Source organism: Lampetra fluviatilis, chromosome 8, assembly GCF_964198595.1.
Source record: "Lampetra fluviatilis chromosome 8, kcLamFluv1.1, whole genome shotgun sequence".
NCBI lineage: Eukaryota > Metazoa > Chordata > Hyperoartia > Petromyzontiformes > Petromyzontidae > Lampetra > Lampetra fluviatilis.
The window spans coordinates 6,069,577-6,089,323 of record NC_136282.1 but is presented as its reverse complement, the minus strand read 5'-3'; the positions used below and the strand labels follow the sequence as shown (position 1 = coordinate 6,089,323).

Sequence of the window (19,747 nt, the reverse complement as noted above, 5' to 3'; positions counted from 1 at the left end):
CCGTTTGATCTTATTTGACTAGCCTATCAAGCTGCACAACTTTTGCGGGGTGGAATTTTTCTCATACTTGTCTTCGATGAGATTTGACTTCACCCAATAGCGAAGCGTGCGTACAATGTTTAGGTCAAAGTCCTCTCTGTAATGCATTGTTATTTATACATTTTTCGTGCTATGTTTGTCAAATTAATTGTCGTGTCATATTGGTGGAGAACTCGAGACTCGCAATCGGAAGGCTGACAGCTTACGTCCCACTAAAAAGTTTACTTGGCTCATGATTCTCGTGGGGGTTGATAAAATAAGTACTTCTTTGTGGGAAGTCAGCAGAGGCTGTCTTGTAGAGAAGTTGACCACCACCATGAGAATGTGGATTGTATACTTATGATCACGGGAACTCTCAAGCGCTAAACATTTCTCATGCAGGGCTCCAGGAACGGAAACCATCAGCGAACAGCGCTGCCTCGACAAGCTGAACTTACCTCTGATCCACTTGCATGGCGTGTGTGGGCCGGGTGCTGCCCCCGCAGGGTGACACCTCAAGCCTCGGCAGGCCGCTCAACGTGCTGGAGATGATGAAGCGCTACAAGGAGATGGGCGGCGGCGAATGCGATGGGGAGACTCGGTGGGAGGGAGCAGCCGTGCGGCGTGACACTACCGGCGGCGGTGGCGGCGGCGATGGCGCCGGCAATGGCCTGGGACCCGGCGGGGAGCTGGAGGCTCGGGGGCGCTCGGAGGCCGGAGACGGACGTGCGGCGAGCGAGAGGCACGAATGCAAGTCGGCCACGGACGGTGATGTGGCCAGCGGCGGTGGAGGGAGCAGTGGCGGAAAACCACCGACTCCGACTAGAAAGGTGGACATTGCCGCATCATAGCATCGTCATCATCATTGGGAGCATTATATCACTCGCCACGTAGGCTTTCGCGGTTGTGCTCTATGATAGCTGTCCGATGTATTTCGCTCCATGTGCTGCAACTGAAGAAGCTTTCAGAACGTGGAGTAAAACGTCGGACATCATGCCGAACAGCATGCGGTACAACCCAGAAACACACCATAGAGCTATTGTGAGCAATATAATTCACCATCATCATCATCATCAACCTCTTTTAGAAGGTTTTTTGTCACAGAAAGCGATTTGTGAATTGCTACGAACCTCCTTCCTCCCACCCCCCTCCCACAAAATCCATAACCTCTACTTTAATGCAATTTAAATTACGTCTTTGATCACGTATCAATGTCCCATAAAAAAAAAAAACCAATTTATTTTTTTACATATTTTATTTCTCTGGTGTTCCCAGACAGCTCTTTTACCAGCCCTAATAATAAGATCACCCACACCAAAACAAATATCATAGTGATGATATACTCCTATTCAGAGTAATAATAAACACCAGACATCACTCTGCCTATTCTTTCATTTACATGCTTCAACGTTGTATTTTAGATTCCATTTCCAAATTGTTCAGGCCTGGGGTAAGTTGACATTTAGCTTTTTTGTGTCAGTAGTTATTTACTTGCCTGTATCACAATTTCAGATACACTTTGCCTCTGTGTCTGCTTTAATAGATGGTTAAAAACTATTTTTTATTAAAGTTTTTTTTTTTAAATCATCGGTTTGGTCATTACTGGCAACTCTAAACCCGACTATTAAATGTCACCACGAACAGTGGGCTCTTGGCAATGTCTGCAGTAGTGGTTATGGGAATGAAACTTTATTCCAGATGCTCAGATTGCCAGCAACAACCTGCAATCATTTGCAAAATGCTAGTAGTAGGCAGTATAGTTTGAATCTTGATATATAATTTCACGCAATAACTCATTGATTTTTCAATTTGAACCACATGCTAGACATTTGTAAAAAAAAAGTTGCTATATGTTTTATTTTTATCCAGCCATCAGAATTCTGCCTTGTAGCACAGACACCCAATTTCAAGCCGTATTAAATTGGATAATGATGCATCACCAATGGGTAATGACGCATCACCTGAGCAGGTGGCAAAGCCACATTGGGAATTTGGAGTGACCTCCATGCAGGCAGGAGTGGCAGCAGATCGGCACGGAGACAGTTGGCATCCACTTATTTTAAGTGCCTGGCAAAACTTTTTGCTCAGGGGCTCATACATCACGTCCCTTAAATACAAGGTAGCCCTATCACCTGTCTCGTTATTGGTCTGGTTCGCGCTAAATTGATATAATGGCAGATTTGTGAGTTAGTAGCAAATTTGTGGTGTTCCTCGCAAAGTGCGACATGACGTGTTGTTTGGGATTGATTGCAACTGGAGCGGTGCTTGACCACCAGCAGCAATGTCCGCTTGCGTGCGTGGGGAGCGGTGGCGCAGCGGTTAACGCTCTGCGATACAAACCCAGCAACCCGGGTTAGATTCCCGCTCACGGCCAACACCAGTGACGATTATCTGAACCGGTCCTGGGGTTCCTCTAGGTCGACTCAGCCTCAAACAAGTACCCGGTGCGGTGTGTAAACATCGCAACTAGGAAGACAAAGGTGGCCGGGCATGGTGCTGACCACTCACCAGTGTGCTATGCTGGCCTTCACAGGTGCTCGCTAACAGCAATTGCCCGAAAAGTCTATTAAGGCTATATGCAGGGAGTACAGGCGATGCATCTGCCAGTCATCTCAGTGAGTCAACCCATGGCTCCCGGGTGTGTCCTGTGACCTCTTGCCAGCGAACCTCCAACACTCCACGTGGCCTCAAAGTGCATCTCGCCTGGCACAAGCACTCTAGTCACATCATCACCACTTGGTGGCGAATTGCAGCCGTGGCTGTTGTGTCCACGGTGCTCGCGGACAGCTCTCGCCCCCAACAGTTGTTTCTTCACGTGTTCACGGGGCGTATTTGTGTAGCGTCTGGCTGGGTTTTTGCAGTTGCTTAGGCGCACTTTAGTTTACGTTTTGAAAGTTCAAATCCCATTTGGGATCGGCTCAGTGCATCGTAGCCTGGCAGCGATGAGCTGACGAGCACTTTTCTTCGGGGTCAAAAGCGGTTGCCTCACGGACAGACTGAACTCTGCCAGAGGTGGAAATTGGAATTTGGAATTTCCACCTCTGCCTCGAAGTCACGAACAGACGATGCGCCGCATGCCACGCCTCGAGATAATCATCCACAGCCCTTTGTCAATCTATTGCTGGATGAAGCCCTCCCCGTGCCGCATTTTCCATAGTGGTTGCTTGACCATACCTCACCGCTGTGGTCAGTGCGGGTTGGTTCAGGGGTGTTGGGCGATAAAGGACCCGTTCCGATATCACATGGCACTGATGTTAGCCACGGGAGGAAATCAAACTCAGGTCGCCGGGTTCACAGCTCCATGCACTAAGCACTGTGCTGTGTATGTAGCAATTTTTTTCGCACCTTACCTTAACAAACCGCGCTAACCGAAGGTGCAGGGGAAAGACAAACTAAACACAAAAGGCAGTTCGAAAGAAATTAGTTTTCAATTCAGATCTTAAAATTGCGTGTTTTTTCTCTCAAAGCATTCTCGACTTTCATCGTCATCATCATCAGTGTTGGTCAATCCGCTCACTGCTGAATGAAGACTGCTGTGTTCTTGAGGCTTGGAACTCCCCCTTCTTCTTCTCCAACGTCTCCTTCTCCTTGTGCTGTCCTGTTTTATACCTCCAAAGCCCCCTGTCTGGAAGCTTCTATCACCCCGCCCCCCTCTCCCTTGGGCCAATCCTCACCCTTGCCCACTAACGGTTCTCATCCGTCCTTCTCCAGGCCACCCTTTCATCATCAAGGTTTTTGGGTTAGATCGCGTGAAGTATAAATGTGTCGTAACCCTCCACCACCCGACACAGCCACTCAGCAAGGGATTTGTCACGTAAACAAAAAGCGATATATTGAGTTACTACTTCAGCCCCACCGGTGAGTTTTTTACCTTTCAAATCTTTCCTCCAATCCCTTTCAATCTTCGCCTCCGGAACCAATCACCAGTGGGAGACCTTGGCCGACTTTCCTGATTCTTTGCCTGACAGTAACACTTGTGTTAGGTAAGCGGTCTGTTATCTCGGTCGTTACACAAACACAGACATATACATATATATATTGCACAGAGGGGTCCAGCAATGATTTAAATGCACTCACTTGTAAGCAGAAGGACACTCTTGTATCCGCATTTAAGTGCTTATTTTTCAGTGGATCGGCTTATTGGCTCTCCAGGACCAATACTATCCGCAAGGCTTTGATTTAAGCAAGAAAACTCGGGGCCAGTTTGAACCCTCCAGGTTTCCTCACAACAATGCATAATGAGTTTGATCTCGGTGAAAGGGAGAATTAACCCCTTCGAGCATGCATACGCAATCACCTAGTAGAACGAGAAACAAAAGGCCGGAGAATAAAGATCCTGCTGACCAAAATCTATATCCATCAGGGTTAATCAGCACCGAGGCTCTGAAGTCAGAATCAATACAACTTTATTGGCAGGATGTATTATTCATACTGGGAGAGATGCCTTTGAACAAGGCTATTAAGTTTTTAGATATGTTAAATATTTAAGCTTGAGTAAGTGTATGCTGCGTTTGTGTGTAGCAGTTGTGCGGAAGAGCTGTAATGCCTTGGCTTAGAGCGGAGTATATTAATTAGCGAGTGCTATTTCTTTTGAGTGCGCAAAATAATTAATGGCAGTGGCGCGGGGTGAGCATTCATCATCATCATTGCCGTGGTCATGCGGGAACACGCGCATGGGACGGCGGGCGTTCTAGGCCTAGGGTGGAAAAGGCCTCGGCACCGTGGTCGCGAGGGGTAGCGATCATCAAACTTCCCACTTGGGGCCCGGAGAACTCTCTTGCATCGTTCACACGCCGCTTTTAATCACAGTTTCAGGTCAGGTGTGGCCGATAGCACTAATTGAATGATTGATAGTTTTAATTTACGACTCACGGATTGCTCAGACATTGGGCAGGCCGTGTGACCACAGGCTCGTCCACTGTTGCCACCTGTCCTGGTTTTCCCAGGATCATCTCTATTCTGAGGTAGCTATCCTGAGAAATCTTGAAATCTTCCTTGAACGTGAAGAGGGCCGTTTTTTGTCAGTTGTGTAATAATAATACACCACTCAAGACAGCGCCTATGCAGGTAGATCTCATAGCTTCTAGTATTGTGAAATATTATTTTTGCCGTGAAGTCTCCTGGCTTTTTGTACCTCAGGTGGCAACCCCAGTCTCGCCGGTTGCGCTTGTGTAAACTACTGAGGACACGCAAACATTGAGCACGGATTTTCCTTAATGTTCTGCCCAACGCAATTGCATTCCGTAAGGAGAGAGTGGTTGGTATCTATGGACAATCGCAACCACAAACCTCTGCAACAAGTGGTCATCGCGCGACCGCTGACACGGGTGCCACGGGTGCCACGGGTGCCACGAGCTGTCTCGTTCTCTGCAGGGCTCCCAAGCGTCCATCAAGAAACCCTCTGGGCCGTGTCTCCAGGGAAAGCAAGGCAAGAGAGAAGTCAACACCAACGGCGTCGCCAGGCCCAAGATGGTGAGTGGTAGAGCTCCAGATATCCTCCTCCGGAAAGTATTCTGGTCTCCTATTCCATGCTAATTGGAAATCTTAGAAGATGTGAGAGTACCTGCAGATCTCACTGGAGGTGGGATCTGGAGGTGGGATGTGAAGGTGGGATCTGGAGGTGGGGGTTGCTGCATCGTGCAGAGCATGCCAGGCACCCACCGGGCCTGCACAATTTTCTCTGTTCTGATGGAGTCGCTCGCCATTTACAGATTTGATTATTGTTGTTGGCGCCCACCTGTCAGATTACGAGACGGCCCATCGGAGGCAGTGCAGCAAAATTGGTTGCTGACCCCTCTGTGTGTGTGGGTTTTCTCTGAGTGTCCTAACTTTGTTTCACGCGAGAAAATACTCTGCAAGCCTGGCAAACATCCCATACACAAGCTTCCTGAAAAAGTATTGATATGTGTGTAAGTATGTTGAACTTCTTTCGCACCGTACGTAGCCAACCGTGCTAATCGGAGGTGCGGGGGATGGACAACAAACTACCCACAAAAAGCAGTTGTAAAGAAATGCGTTTAAAATCTCGATGTAAAATGCATAGCTCCAGTGGGCTTCCTAATATCGGAAGGTTATTGAGTTTCATAGGTAAAAGGGAAAGGTGCAGCCCTGCAACTGATTGCTCGTACCGCTGCTGACGAAAGGGCCTCCACTAGAGGGAGCTCTATACAGCCCCTCTAGAGGTATAACTTGGCCTACTCTTCCACGTTGGCCAGATGTCTTGCTAGAGGTGGGAGTATCCACACTCTACCCCACCACACACGACCAGCCCATTAAACCAACGGTAAAATAACTTTCAACAGAACATAATGTGAATATCATGCAATGATAAATGGAGTGCTGACACATGAAACACGTTTGTTAGCATGTATAGCTACATGCAGCGTTTTGTGACACAGCTTCAAGGACAAGCGTCAGAGCACACAAGCAAATGTTGGGGCATAAAAGGACTTCATATTCTTAGGTTTTTTCAGTAAATTCACGTAGGTAAAAACAATTAAAATTAAAATTAATAAAAGTAAAATAAAAATAAAATGAAAATCACGACGTTTCGGAGGCAACACAAGCACTTGAAACAGCAATCGCGCTGTGACTGTTCCACCTGAAGACGGATGCTTGTGTTGCCTCCGAAACGTCGTGATTTTCATTTTATTTTGATTTTACTTTTATTAATTTAAATTTTAATTTTTTTTTACCTACGTGACTTTACCGAAAAAACCTAAGAATATGAATCCTTGCAGTCACGAAAGCTTCAAATCTAGAAATAAAACGACTTAAACAAACACAGCGACAACGTGAGGCCATGTGTTGGAGCACAAGGATGCACGTCAGAGCGGACAAATATGGTATTTTGCGAAGTCATGCTTGCGATAAAAAAAAAAATCCACCCATTTCAAAATGACATATTTCACGCGACAATTCCAAGTGCCTTTTATTTTTTTACATAAAAGCACCGCAACTTGAAATAAAATACTTTGTGAAGCTCAAAGTGGCAATTGTAATAGCGGCCAGAAGTAAGAAATTGTTAAAGCTACTTTACACGACAAGCATATTAACCATTCATCGGGCGCCCCTTTCATGCGTCAAAGTGGCCGTCCATGAGTGCCGTCGTTAGACGCGTGAGTCTGGTTGGTGTTGTGTTTACAGTTAGTACTTTGATGGGTGAGGATTCACGCGTTGATATTTTTCCACGTCAGAGTTCTGACTAATGTTCGAGCGGGGGAGAGTTTATTCGTTCTAATTAGAGACAAGGGTTAGCATCAGGTTGAAGGTGATAGTAAGAGCGATTGTTGGGTTTTTTTTTATGGTGGCTTAGGTTTTATGGTGAGTATCTGAGTAAGAGTCAAGTCAGGAGTTTGTGTTTTAGTTTGTTACATTGGCGGTAGGACACGGTGTTTAGTCTACTGTGTAAGTGCCATTCGCGTAATCCCAACCCTACGAATGATGAGACACGGCGTGTCAAAACCAGTCCAGATCTTCCTTGTATTGAACCGATGCCGTTGAAATGATGCACTCCCAGAGAATGCTTTGTGGTTGATGGGAAGTGTAAAACATTGAATTTTATTTTTTATGTGGAGGGAGAAATATATTTTCTGCCTACTTATTTTGCCTCAAATATAGAGTTGGTATTAAGATTAGCTTTAGAGGTTTTTTTTTAATATTGAGCTCAGTGTTATAGTTTATGACTAGGAGTGGTGTTTGGTTCACTGTATTATTTGTGATAACACTACCGTGTGTATCCAGTCAGCTGACTGATGTTGGAACACTTCTCTTGCTACAGCAAGGTTGCACATTCAAATCCAGGTTGGGGGTCATTTCAGCCCATGAGATCCCTCCGAGGTCAGCAAAATAAAACTACCACTCTTCGGTAAGCCAAACAGCGTTGGTCCTTTGGATAGACGGGCTCCCACCGGCGGCTCAGCAGCACCAAGAGAGTCGAGTGCCGCCAATCTGCCCCTTGCGAGCGGCGAGACGGTCACTTTCACGTTATTGCACTCCACCGCCTTCGACTCCCGAGTGCTGCACCGATCGCAACGGTGCTGGCATGCATTATTTATTGAACAAAAATCACAGTTTCTATAGCGTGGGGGCCCAAAGGTTCAAACCGCCAAGAGTCGTTCACAACGGGTAACAGTTGATGTGTTTCTTGAATTGAGCAAGGTTACGAAAACTTGGGACGATGCGAGTGAGTCCCAAAGTCGGGCAGCGCGAAGAAAAACCACGGAAAGAGGAGCATCGAGGTGGTCGAACACAGCAGAGCGAGCCCTCGACATGGACGGCAAAATCAGAGAGAAGTTCGCAGCAACGGTAACCATGGTAGTAGCGACAGAAGAGCGATAAGGAGGCAACTGGCCGCCTATGGCCGAGCGACCGGAGTCAATCAAGCCGGGTCATCGGCCAACCTCGACCACTTCACGTCGGACATAATTGCGCCATATTTAACCGTCGTCCGTTCACGCCGCCCCCCCTCCGCCCCCCCCCCCCCATCGCCACCCCCCCTCCGCCCCCCCCCCCTCCGCCCCCCCCCCCTCCGCCCCCCCCCTCCGCCCCCCCAGCCCACGGTCGGCCGGCGCGCCAGCATGCCGTGCACGTCGTCACGCGGCCCGTCCGCGGAGGGCCTTCCCCTCGGGGCCGGCGCCACGGCCCAGCCGCCGCTGGCGCCCACGGTGCAGCGCGCCACGCTGAGCAGCCGCGGGGAGGTGCGGCGAGGGCCGGGGTCGGCCCCGTCGCCTCGGCCCGAGCTGGCGTCCGAAGGCGGCCCCACGGCGGGCAGGCCCGGCGGCGGGGGAGGCGGGAGGATCGCGGCACCGTGCGGCAAGAACGCGCACCGCAACTACTAGGACTTGGGGGAGCGCCGCTGTTGCCGGCTCGCAAGGTTATGCTGCGGGGCTGCTCGTATCTGATCGAAAAGTCGATTCGGCGACTGCTGATTGTGCGTCGTAAAGAAAACTGAGTGCCGGTGTTATTGTTATCGTCGTGATTATCGCAATTGCCTTTGGTTTCGTTATTATTGTTGTTGTTTGCCTGTATCTTGTGTCATAGGCTGGAGTGCGGTAGCTTCGTCGGTAGAGCAGCTCGGGTCTGATTTCGTGAGTTCACGAGGTTGTGAATTTAAATGTCGTCACCATCATCGTCATCCCTCCGGAGTCGTTCAAATGACCACTACCGGGTGAGGCTGCACGACTCGGTGGGGAGTCAGCCGCAGTTGGCCACCGTTCCTCGTGGACTGAGAAATAGCCGAGGACCAACAATGGAAATGAGCAGCAGCTCATCCTCATTGGAGTGTGCAGGCATCTTGGATCTTTAACTGTTTCGCAAACGAACAACGCAAAGGTGAAAGCGCACTTCTGCTTGCGTTCGAATTGAGCGCAAAAAAATGTGTGACCCAGTGCGTGCGCGTGCGCTGAGCGACGCGGGCGCTGTTCAACGTGAAAGATGCCATGCCTTGTGAAAAAACAAAAAATGCCGCCGCCTTGTTGGAGCACAGAGGTTAGGGTCAGAGGGAGTGCTGCTACGGGCTGGTTCACAGGCGCCGTGTCTCCTGGCTGATCGCACAAGCCGCTCCACCCGTGACAGACCCACCTTCTATGTGCGGCAATAGGCGAGTCCATTCTTTTGCACCGCGTCAATTTTTTTCACGTTCCGCACTTACAGCACGCGCAACGCAGCGACGCACCGCACGTCACATCGAACCCGTTTCATCACCGCTACTCAAGGCGTCTGGGCGTAACCTCCTATAAACTGGTTAAATGACAATGTACCCTTATTTCTAAGATCCCACAGATATAATTTTGACCGTGATAGCTAGTTTTGAACTGTTAGAGAGTCTGCATGTGTCTACATGTGTGTGTGTCAGCACATGATCTGGTAATTGTGATCGCCACAACCAACCTTGGGGACAAGCATTTTGTCTTTGTGCATTGCACGAGGCAAGCCTCACCGGCGATGCTTCTGCCGTTCGCTTGGCAAAGACTTCAGAGGCAGTGCATGTCCCAGTCCGGTTGGCGAGGGCCAATTAAATGAGACGTGCACCGAGAGACAGATGGGTTTGGGTTTTTTTTTTGTGGGTGTTCGAGTCCACACGAACACCCGCTCGCTCATACTCCCACTTGTTCAGAGCGCGCTGCTGATTTCTTTTTGCGCAGTGCAATTCAGCACCAATTTTGCGGAAGGTCTTGCAGAATGCCAGGGTGCGTAGGATTCTATTACCGATTGCTCATATAGCGCGATTGCCGATTTTTCAGCAACGCGGTCAGTCCAAGTTTTCATTTACACGATCACGTCGGCTGAAGTTTGCAGGCAAAGGCACACGCACAAGCGTGCGCATACAAGTGCACTGGGCAGCTTTCAGCCCTTGAAATTGGACAATGTTATTTATTTCCTAAATAAGCCTGTGGGAAACTGTTTGCACCAGATCTGATCCGAAGGCCTTGACTGCTGACCCCGCCGTTAAATAAATGTGACAGCATTACGACCGCACAGCTAAGAGAGGGAGTGCGCCTTGGACACCATTACCCTGTATGCATGGGGTCTTAAATCACCGAGCTCTTATCAATAGCAATAGTGGACAGTCCTAATGGGAGTGGCTTTCCCATTATCTTGGTTATAGGAAATAGAACTCTGCTGAAGGTTTGTAGAAATGTTGCTGAATATATACGCATATTGACAATAATTCTTAAGTCGCTGAGAGCTATACAAGTGTACAAATGGAACACGCTACCTCGATGTTGTTTTTTGTTGCTGCAAAATTGGATTTTTATTCGCAAGGTCCAGTGTACTAATGTGCACGCTGTGGGCTCAAATGATTATGGTCGCAAAAACTGGTAAAATATTCTCAATCCCGGCTTGAGTCGCACCGTTAAATTTCACAACTCGCATTCCTGTTTTGCTGTCGCCAAATTCCTGACCACATGCCAGCAGGCTAGAGAGGTGCGGGTGGCATCGGTGGATTGCGTAGATATGGAACCACTGTGCCGTTGGTGGAGCTAGGAGTAAACAAACCCAACACAAACGTAGCCCCAAGAAGCTCAAGGTACCCTTAGATTCATAATCAATCTCTCAACTTTATCTTGTTTGCATGTCCCTTCTCTCATCTCATTACATATATATTTTTGTCAATACGGTGTTTTTCTTATTTCACTACAATCATACCTCTAGCTAATAATCATTCTCTCATCTCACTTAAAGGGGGGCCCTCAAACAATATATTCTGCTTAGGGCCCACAATGGGCCAGAAATGCCACAGGAGGCACCACAGCAAGTAGGCTTAGAATAGTCTGTGCAGATTGGGAGCATTCTATGTTCATGGACATTGGTTTCTCCAGGCACTCTGGTTTCTTCCCAAATACAAAATTACAATCACGTTTCCCCCCCCCCCCAAACATCCCATATAGAACACTCCTGAATAAAGATCAGGGATTCTGTGGGTTCATCCTGATAAAGACTTTGTTCACATGTCATTTCCTGCACCTCCGATTAGCGCTGTTGGCTATGTACGGTGCGAAAAAAGTTAAAAGTACATATCCTGATTACACAATTTAACCTTATGACGGTATCTTGGGATACCATAGTATCCCGGCTCTCGCATAATGTCCGTGATGCAGTCACTGTTAGTCTGCTGATGGTCGACGATGCGGCGATTGACTCATCTCGACGAGCTGTACACGATGCACTATGGTGCATTACGAGCGTTCAGGGTTCCAGCACAATCGTCCTCGCTGCGTTTCGACATCGCGGAGTAGCACTGATTTCGGATTGATTGGTACCCCAGTCGCGGAGTTAAGTAACACCCCTGGAAAAAATAGTGTCCCAGAAATAAAATATTTAATTGCCTCGGGCATTTTGTATTATTTGATACCCCGGGGTACCGCCATAAGGATCAATTAGTGTACACGTAACAAGCAAACCAACACCAATTATTTGTGGGCACATGTAATATATAATATCGCTCGTTAATAAACACTGCACACATACCCATACACACCAGAATCAGCTGTAACGTTTTGGGGCATCGCAGTTGGCGTGTGCACAGCCTCTAAGCAAACTTGTTTATCAGAGCATTTTTGACGCCCTCTAACCAACGTTTGAAAGCGTCAATGCACTAGCTCTGTCCATCTGTCTCTCTGTGACAGGGGGTCACGATGACTCTCGTAAAGATGACCGAAAAAATATTAATACCATTTTACCATCAAGTTGAGTTGCTAATTGGGACAGCCGATCGTAAATCATTCACATTCATGAATGAATAAAAAGCCAGCACTAAATGTATAAGTCCTTTCGGCCAAGGCATTGACTTCACACGCCAGGCACACTCCTCGTTCACGTCCGCAAAAACGAGACCTCATATCTGGACCCCAAATCATGACAATTTATTTAGCAAGAACATTGGGCATCTATTTAATATCTTATGCCCGATGTCCAGATAACTCGGCTATATATAGACAAAAGCATTCGTTGTGTGATGTACTGTACAAGCTTGTGATCTCCCCAGTACCTAAAGAGCGACATCTCTTTAAAGTCAGGCTCAAGAGACGTTGGCAGGTACGCTGTCCCCGTCCGTGGCTATCAACAGCGTGCGCCTAAATACTCTTAACGCCTTTGACAAGAAGCACACGCGGGCATATTTCCAACGCCCGCAAAACCTTACAAAGCTTGGGCTGGATTATTCTCACTTGACAGCAAGGAGTCATGTCTACAACCATGCCACTCTCGACTTAAACCCTGGTAAACCCACTCATTTCGTTTCTGTCGGTAGGACACTGGGAAGCTGAGGGCTGCGTGATACCGTTCAAGACAACTTTACAAGACAAAAGGGAGTCGCGTCAGGTCTGCCGATCTGTGCTAATGGAGCGACACATAACACTGGTGTGGCTGTGAGGAATTAAGATAGGGTGGGGAAAGTGAGGGCATGCTGCTGCCGTGATGCGTTTCTATGTTGTGACCAAATAATAGAGGACACGGCTGCCTTGCCTGAAAGCCCCCATGGTTGTGAGCACAGAGGAGAGTTATGCAGTCAGCGATCTGAACACAGGGTGGCTGGCCAATGTGTCAAGGATGCACGTTTGTATCGGCAGCAGTTGAACCCAGATCACTCTTGGCTGGGGTGGGAGGTGGGAGGGGAGTGGTGGCGCTGTGGTTAGCGCACTATGCCGTGAACCTGTTACCCTAGTTTGATTCCTGGCGATGGATAACATCAGTAGACGAGCGACGTTTGATTCATGACTGCCCCCTTCCGCCTCTTGACCAACCCTCACCAAGCAGCTTGGTGAAGTATCGTGAAACCAAACCCTCATGGGTGACACAGCATGGGGAGGTCTTCATCAAGGCAATGGAATGATTAAGGGCTGTAACTTATTATTTTGAAACTGTATTGTAATTTCATCACAGTCCCAGGAAAGCCACGGCTAAGTCTCAACTGTCCGGGAGGGCCACGTGACATCGTGGGAAGATTATTGCTCGTAACATCAGGCAACCTAGCAGCGATTGTTTAACAGACCACATTCTAAATCTTGACTTAAAGCTTTCGTGACTGCAGGAATTCGTATTCTTTGGGTCTTTCGGTAAAGTCAAGTGACTTTATCGACAGACCCAGAGGATGAGACTACACACTGCTGATGAGACTTTGAAAGTCAAAATCAGCCCAGTGTTTGCCTGTGCTACTTGACAAAACATTGTTCCAGAATCCCCATAATCTGATGGAAACGGACTGGTCATTGGCTCCTGTTTGGGAATGAGCTCAGTGTTTTAATTGAGAAGTGTTGTAGTGAACCATACGGGATGTTTGTGATATTATTTAAACCAATTCGCAAATTTAGTATTAAAGCAACTTAATACCGTGTATCTTACTTTCAATCTCACAACTACTGCTGTCGGTTTAATTGAAATAACGTGCATTAACGGGCATGAATCAGTTCCCCGATGATATATGTTGGAGCACAAAAAAAATTGGCTAAATTTGTTCGAATTCGATTTTCTTAAAATTGAACCAAACCTAAACTACAATCGATTTTTGTCTCCTCAATCCAACCAATCAACCATCAACCCACCGCAGGAACCGGTGATATGCTGCCGCGCATGATTGTCTGTTTGGTTTATGGTTTAGGGGAAGGGGGTCACTGTCATCATGGGTTAAATCGGAGAATAAATCTCACCCCGGTGTGTTCTTGAACCGTGTGTGGTGGCCGGTCCCTTGCCCGTCCATTCCCAGGCAAGGATTGTCTGCGTGCCAACTGGACTGCGATGTGGCAATGAGTTGGAGGTACAGCGAGTGGCTCCGTGAACCTATCTGTGCACAATGTGTTCAGTGCTATCCCCTTCTGTGCGTGGCACACGTTTTCTCCCAAAAGAAATAAACATTCCTTAAAAAGGAATTGGCCAATCATCCTAAACAGGACCCTACTGCAACAACATTGTCTCGGGACTCATTGAGGCTTCTCTGAATAAAATGACGTGATCATTATTTAGGTAAAGAACGAATGCGAATGCATGCAAATGAAAGAAAGAAAGAAAGAAAAGGGGTCTCACCTGTAATTGCTTTATGAAAGGCGCACAATTCTCATTTTCTAGATTACCGAAAGGGAAAAAAAATCACCTGCAAAAGAATATCTATTTTGTGATATCATAGCATTTAGATTAAGATTAGGAACAAGGACTAGGCGATGTTTTTTTCTTTCTTACATTGTGCGAGGGGAATAGCAAACCTTGGGCCATTAAATCACCCCCAGGTCCTGACAGTTTGACTGCACAAAGAATCAATGTACAGTTGTTAACGTCTACTTGAGGGCAAATTAAACATCAATGGGGTCACTGGTCATATGTGCCATGGTTCAATGGAACATGGGCCCATCTTATTTGCTGCTTCGAGCGTGGCGAGGGCCAGCGGCTTGCCAGCACCGGCCACCCGCAGCAGCATCCCCCCCCCACCACCTTCCCCAACCCGCCCACTACTCCCGCCGGCACGGCGAGTCAAATGCGCGATTACGGCACGAACCTGGGCGTTCGGTGAATTTCGCCGCCGCGGTGACGTATCAATCACGTTCGCGGGGAGATTTTAGCGGCGCTTTCTCCGACCGCGTCGCGTTTGTCATCGCCTGCGAGAGCGAGCGAGCGTACGTGGCGGCGAGAACGTAACACCGCGGCGGAGGCATTGCTCACGCATCGCGCCCAACCGCTGCCATCATTTGGCTTCGGCGTCACCTTTTTGCCGCATCCGACTCGTTCATCCGAGACCCACAATCCAAGACCCCTACCCCCCCCCCGTCCCCACTGGACTCTTCGACGTTTTCTCAACGTTTCCACCAAACGTTTACGGAACCACGCACGTGTTGGGGTGGTCGGCAGAGTGGTAGAGCTGCACGGATTATTTTTCATCGGAAAGTGGTAGAATGTTAATGGGGGTTTTCAGGAGGCATCTCTCTTACTTTGTAATGTTGTCTTTTTCACATTGTAGAAGAATCTAATGGTTTCACCAATGATTGTGCTGTGGGCATCAAGGCAGAGGGTAAGTGCAGTTTCATAAACAGGACTCCTTAATGCAGTGGATCTTCTTGAGGGCCCATCTTACCAAATAAATCGATGGGTTCTCTTTAGCTATGCAGATAAATGCAAGGTTTTGATCTATGCCAATGTGTCTAATGGGCCCTTTCAGCTGAATTTGAACAAATTAGGTTAACAAATAAATGTATACACTGTGCTATGTTGTGCAATAGTGGCGAGACCGGGCGGAGAACACTCCCTTTATGATGACTTTTATTTCTATTATATACAGCTCGTGGTAGACTACCCAAGGGGGAAGTGGTGGTGCAGTGGTGTGCGCATTGCACTCTCAAACCAAGCAACCTGGTGGGGGGTTCGATTCTCGGCCACGGTAACATCAGTGGTGAGAGATATATCCAGTAAAACATTGGATTGCGAGCATAATTCGTTCCGGAAACGTGTTTATAATCCAAAGCACTCGTATATCAAAGTACTCGTGTATCAGTTGTGATCACGTGACGCTCGGCAGACAAAAGCGTATACACGTACTACTCGCATTGCAAGACCTCGCTCGTTTATCAAATTAATAATTTTTAAATTGTGCTCGTCTTGCAAAACACTCGCAGACCAAGTTACTCGCAATCCAAGGTTTTACTGTATATTACCTTCCCACCGCCCTTCACCAATCCACCCTGACCAGTGTGGTGAAGTGTGGTAAAACAAAAAAGGCCGTGACTGAAGCGGTGTGGAGATGCCTTCATCCAGCAGTGGACTGACAAAGGGCTGTAAATGACGACTAATGTAAAACGGCGCAAACTCGTGATGATATTTACCATCGCAGAGACACCGCCACTTTGTCGTGCGCTCACTGACTGGGGACACTGAGCCAGCGAAGTCACGTGCTCTTTCGCAAATACAATATTAAACAGTCCATTCCACAACCTCGCACAACAAATGTCAAAAGTATTACAGCCTTTGTAGTGTGAAACATAAAACAAAGTGCACATATGACCTTTTATTGCAGCAAAAAAAATTCTGGACTATAAATGCAGGATTTTTGGGTTATTACATATAAACTTTTTTTTTTTTTACACTTTTGCTGGAACCTGTATCGAATAAATCACACTGGCTGAGCTCAAAGGATACATGAAGGTCTACCGTCAGCCTTTGAGCACAGACAGTGAAATGTAAGCCAAGGTGGAGCAGACAACTCTGCTAGGGATGTTGTGATCCATGGCCTTCAACGTGCATTTGTGGCAAGTGTAGCTGGCAGGAACGTGTTTCAATAAAACCCGTGTCCCATGAGGCGGCGGGAAGATTAACAAGTCAACACATTCAGCCTGATTCATATGTCTGCAAATGTTGCTTGCTTTTTTTTTGTCTTGATTCTGTGCAAGCAGAAAAAAAACCCCGTGCCAACGTCTCCATCGCCATCAGCGGAGAAAATAGTCGACGCCGATGCTTTAGCGTTTTCAACAAGATGAGAGTCTGGTCACTGCGATCACCTGAAATATAATCATGAAATGGCACTGATATATACAGGAACCAATTGGCTTAAGTGGGTTAATGGCTGCGTCAGAGAACCAAGAAGATTGGTTCGAATCCACGTAGCCACCGGTGATTGAACCGCGTCCTCAATTTGTCGGGACTCGATGGGCCTCAGTCTCGTCATCGGTGGCCACACAAAAAACGCTGCAATTTTAAATTAAGTTTTCACTTAAATTTCATCGAGCTAACCAATGAGAACTAACACCAATAAAAAAAAGTATCAGATGATTGACATTGGGTGAATATTGCTTGCAGGATAGTAAGGAATGTAATCTGTATTTTTGGTAATAAGAAGCCTATTTATATGATTTAGAACTAGTTCTCTGGTGTGACGCACCAGCGCTGCTCGCCGACACGACGTACACATTACACAAGTCACATTTCTTAATTTCATTAACAACTTCGATAAGACAAATGGGATAAAATTAGTAAGAAAAATATATAAAATATAAATCACGCTTCATGTTAGGTCTGCCATATTTGGAGCTAACTTTACATTTAAGCGTGAATGTTGCTGCTGAAAGAAAAAAAACCCAGCGTCGCTATTGGCGGAGAAGAAAAACATTCGTTTTCCTGACAGAGTGATAAATAAGCCTCGTCGCATGGCTGAGACGATGTCGGGCTTCCTTGATTGCATTATATTCAGCACCGTGAGCTGTTGAGAGCGCGAGTTTGAGTCAGCCAGGTGAGAGGCATTCAGAAGTCAGTTTGAATCAATTTGAAATTCAGTAATGGAATACTGGCCACTGAACCCAGACAAAGACAGCTGTAGTGCAGCCTGCTAACAACCAAGACCCCTCATCATCTTGAGATACAAACAAGTGGGGATATATTACGTAAGGCAACTTTTTTTTTATTTACAAGAAATTAATATTTTATTTGACTGCCCAGAGTTGATGTCTGAATGTGCATCGGTAAGAGAGAAATTGCAAAGACAATGACGACGAGAGTGAAAGGGAGTCAAAGTGTTTCCCTGCACAACTCCTCATGGTGGAGGAATTTTCACATTTCCACGGCAAGTGCCAACCTCTCAGAGGACGTTCACTATTGATTTCTCACAATTGATACCCATTTATCATCCCGAGAGGGATGATAGGCTGAGTTATCTCCCCCCCTCCCCCGTACTCCTCCCCGAACAGGATTTAAACTCGGAACCTTCCGAATGTGAGCCGAGTTCTCCAATAAAAACGCTACCCAGTTGGGCGCGATGATAATTGCCTATGATGTTCTTAGGTTTTTTTCTGTAAAGTCACGTAGGTAAAAACATCAAAATTAATTAAAGTAAAATTTTTTTTTTACTTGAATACAGCAAGCGTGCTGTAACGGTTCCACCTGAAGACAGAAGCTTGTGTTGCCTCCGAAACGTCGTGATTTATTTTATTTTACTTTTATTAATTTAGATTTTTTACCTACGTGACTTTACCGAAAAAAACCTACGAATATGAATACTTGCAGTCACGAAAGCTTCAAATCTAGAATTAATTGCCTATGATGTTGATGATGATCGTGGTGGTGGTGATAATGGTGATGAAGGAAATAGTACATGTTTTCACCATTGTAATGTTCATGAAAACGATGGTATTTTTTGGTATAATCTTTACTGATTATGGAATATTGTGTTGTTGAATGTATTCTTTCAGTTGAGTGTGTGTATTCCAGGACACCTGGTTGTATTTCAACGTACATTTTTATACTGCTCATTTGAGGCAAAATGTTTTTATATCCATGGTAAACTCACCAAAGATGTATGCACTATATACTACTTTTAAACCTTTACGTTTTGTTTGAAATGGAAATACTAAACTGTGTACTGCAGTTACGTGAAATAAGACTATGTTAACTTGTATACATTTCTGACATCTGTCCCATTTGGCAGAGAAGCTTGTAAATAATGTACTGTTTGTAGCATCTGTGTGCCTTGACGTAACAATGTATATTGAAAGACTGTTCAAGATGAAATTTTATATTTAAAGTTAAGCACTTTTTCCCTTGTTTGTTAAAGTATCTTTTTTTTTTAATCATAAAACCATCCATACAGATCTAGGAGTCAGAAACATACCAGCTGCATGTTATGGAACATAATACAAATATTGTTTTATATCCGGTCCTTCACCCCAACCAGATTTCATACCCTGTTGTGATCAGGACTGGCCGTTATAATTAGAGTCATTAACAGAAGTCAGGGGCGGCTGTTGTGCATTGTGCTACGATTCCTGCAACCTGAGTTTGATTCTCGACCACAGCGAACATCATTGTCATGGGATATCTGAACCCGTCCTGGTCAACCCGGTGAAGTATGGTCACACCCCCATGATTGACACGATGCCAGGGAGGCCTTCATACAGCTGTGGATAGACATACAGTTCATTACTAATACCAGCAACATGCAAAACTGTCATTCATTCATGTGCTTCTTTCTGAATGGCACTCTAAAATACTAGAAAAACCCTAATGCGCAGTGGTTTTCAAATTACGAATTAAAATTTAACTAGTGAGTTCCCGATTTACACTTGAATGGAACATATTGGTAAACATGAAATTAATATGATCACTGTACCACGGAAAGAGATAAGTTTTGCATGCATGATATGGGTGTCGATACCAGTGGTGAATGGTGAAGCGATGGTTGGCGCACTGGTGATCCGAGTTCGATTCCTGGCCATGGCTGACATCAGTAGCGTGCGGTAAGGTAACACGACCCCACTGA

At 46.5% G+C, this 19,747-nt stretch overlaps 1 protein-coding gene and 1 long non-coding RNA gene across 3 annotated transcripts in view; one reads left to right on the top strand and one right to left on the bottom strand.

The window, feature by feature from the left end:
- The window catches only part of LOC144933796 (uncharacterized), a 50,537-nt gene extending 49,974 nt beyond the window's left edge, over positions 1-563 (bottom strand). Inside the window, exon 1 of the long non-coding RNA XR_013637091.1 lies at positions 477-563. This is a non-coding gene — a long non-coding RNA (uncharacterized LOC144933796). The remainder of the gene's footprint in view (positions 1-476) is intronic.
- LOC144933793 (serine/threonine-protein kinase 33-like) overlaps positions 1-18,866 on the top strand; it is a 98,645-nt gene extending 79,779 nt beyond the window's left edge. For both annotated transcript variants that reach the window (XM_078858921.1, XM_078858920.1), the window contains exons 11-13: positions 525-848; positions 5,392-5,490; positions 8,574-18,866. In XM_078858921.1, coding sequence (XP_078715047.1) covers positions 525-848; positions 5,392-5,490; positions 8,574-8,858 — 708 coding nt within the window. In that variant the 3' untranslated portion in view covers positions 8,859-18,866. The remainder of the gene's footprint in view (positions 1-524; positions 849-5,391; positions 5,491-8,573) is intronic.
- Positions 18,867-19,747: the final 881 nt, after the last annotated feature.